At 50.7% G+C, this 2,204-nt stretch overlaps 1 protein-coding gene across 1 annotated transcript; it reads left to right on the top strand.

Moving 5' to 3' along the window:
• The first annotated feature begins 238 nt into the window (after positions 1–238).
• Positions 239–1,325, top strand: LOC123426612. Its single transcript, XM_045110479.1, has 2 exons — positions 239–321; positions 581–1,325. The coding sequence occupies exon 2, from the start codon at positions 604–606 to the stop codon at positions 961–963; it is 360 nt and encodes a 119-aa protein (XP_044966414.1). The 5' UTR covers positions 239–321; positions 581–603; the 3' UTR covers positions 964–1,325.
• The last annotated feature ends 879 nt before the right edge of the window (positions 1,326–2,204 follow it).

The raw sequence follows: 2,204 nt of genomic DNA, 5'->3' as shown, positions 1-2,204 counted from the left end.
GGCGGCGCCGTTCCAATCTCGTTGGCCCAACGTGACGGAGCCCACAGCCACAGGTGTCCCGGAATTATGCGCAACCGCCGGCGTGCGCTTGTCTGTGTGCGTCCGAGATCTCGTTCCCATCCGAATCCGACCGAGACGGTGGGTGGGGCCGTCGGACCAGTGGGCGGGGCCCACGGTTTCGGGGCCCGGGAGGGCAGCGCCCCGCCCTGCCCGTATAAAGCGAGGGGTATTCGCTGGGGCAACGCAGTTTGCCGCTCTCGGCACCTCGTCTCCTCCGGGCAGCTGCATCCTCCCCTCCCCTCCTCGCCTGCAGATTTCTAGGTAGCGTGACTCTGCAACTAGTCTCTACTTCTTTCCATTCTCCTGCTGCTTCCTAGCGTTATTTTCACCTGTATGCCCACTAACATGCAACTGGTTACCCTTGAAGAACGAATCATGTCAAGATTTGTTCTGTGTTCGTCGATTTGTTTCATGTCCTGATGAACGCTCAATCTAAATCTCGGGTTACTTACTTCGAAATCGGAACAAATCGTGTATTTGCTCGCTCGTTAATGCCACACCCTTGATGATGCCTATGCAGGCACAGGGAAACAGGGGACAGAAATGGCTTCCAACTACGTGGACACCACCGGGGAGGAGGGAAGGTTCCACACCCACGGTCACCACAGCAACAGCACGACGCCGACCGGCGAGGCGGCGTCGCCCAAGAATACGCGGAGGAGGTGGCCCGGGTCGGCGTCGGCGCCGTCCGGGGCAGGCCACGGGCCCGCTTCCAAGTGTGTCTGCGCGCCGGCCACCCACGCCGGGTCCTTCAAGTGCCGCTTCCACCGCACCAACTCCCAGGGCCACGGCCACGGCCAGGGAAGCCGCCCTTCTTCGCCTCCCTCACCGGCCGCGGCCAACGCGGCGCCGCGGCACCCGGCCTCGCCGTCCTCGTCCTCCGGCACCGTCGCCACCCAGTGACGCAACCCCGGCATCGCCAAGAGAATCAAGAACGCTCAACAACGGAGAGGGAAGGGAAGATCATATACTTACATGTCATAAGAAAGGGAGTTTATTTATCGATCCCTCGATGTAGTGTCTGTCGATTGGAGAAGTCCTGTTGTCTCTCTCTCCTTCCACCCGTCTTTTGTTGGGATCTGCTTTGAATCGAATGGACTTTCCTCTCCGTGAAGGAAATTCTCCTGCTTCTACGCTTGCCTGCTTCTCCTATCCTCCGTTTGAGATGGAGTCGTATTGGTCAGAGACTTTTTAGTTCGTGTGGTGTCGCTTGTGAGTTGTGATTTCAGTTAAATCCATGCTTCTCGCCAGATTTAAGATCTTAATGGGCTCAATCATCTTTCTTCAGTAGGGAACATGGTAGGCAAGAGCATCTTAGTACGAACAGAATTGCCAATGCAAAAAAATGAGCCAAGCTGATACAACAGGGCACTTTGGTAGTACAAATATCACCCCAGAGATCTCAGATTTCTTGGATCGTGAAAAGTAGTAGTCAGACATAGGTCTGGGAGTATTATTTACCATGGTGCTTCGGCGTCTTTTGGTGGTTGCGTTCACTTCACTGCCAGCCAATTTGTGGTGCTGTCTTGATTAAGCGTTTGTTTATGCTATCATGTGCATGATTTGCCATCGCTGTATCATCATGTGCTACTGCCACATTATTCGGACAAACTTTGTAAAGATTCGTCCAGGTGTAAACAAATTATGTCGATTTTACTATTTCGCGGGATCTTCTTTTATGTAGGCGATCAAGAAATAGCTGTTTCTAAATTACTGCTAACCGTAGCCGATCTGGACACGATATTTGTGTTAAGTACTGTCGATATTCGAAGTAATAATAAAATCTAACTCGAGTATGCTATCGACTCCACCCTATACTATTTTCCCATTCTTCATCCATTTCCTGTACCTGCACCAATTTCCACACCAGCACCCACGTTCTTCAGTTGGTGAGGTGCGTTAGTACCTGAACCAAAACAAAAAAAAAACTAGCATCCCTCCTTTGGCGTGTAGGAGTTCTTTAGGGTAGAATTTTCAAAGATTCTTTTTTCCGTTTGATATTCTTATCCTATGGATTCGGCAAGGCCGGCTCCTATACGTACTAAGATGTCATCATATTTAAATGCAATCTTTAAATTCATGCAATTCATTGTCATCATCATCTGGTACAAATTGTTTGAATTCAACGGTTTAAAATAAAACAA

Source organism: Hordeum vulgare, chromosome 2H, assembly GCF_904849725.1.
Source record: "Hordeum vulgare subsp. vulgare chromosome 2H, MorexV3_pseudomolecules_assembly, whole genome shotgun sequence".
NCBI lineage: Eukaryota > Viridiplantae > Streptophyta > Magnoliopsida > Poales > Poaceae > Hordeum > Hordeum vulgare.
This window is presented reverse-complemented; position numbering and strand designations above follow the sequence as displayed.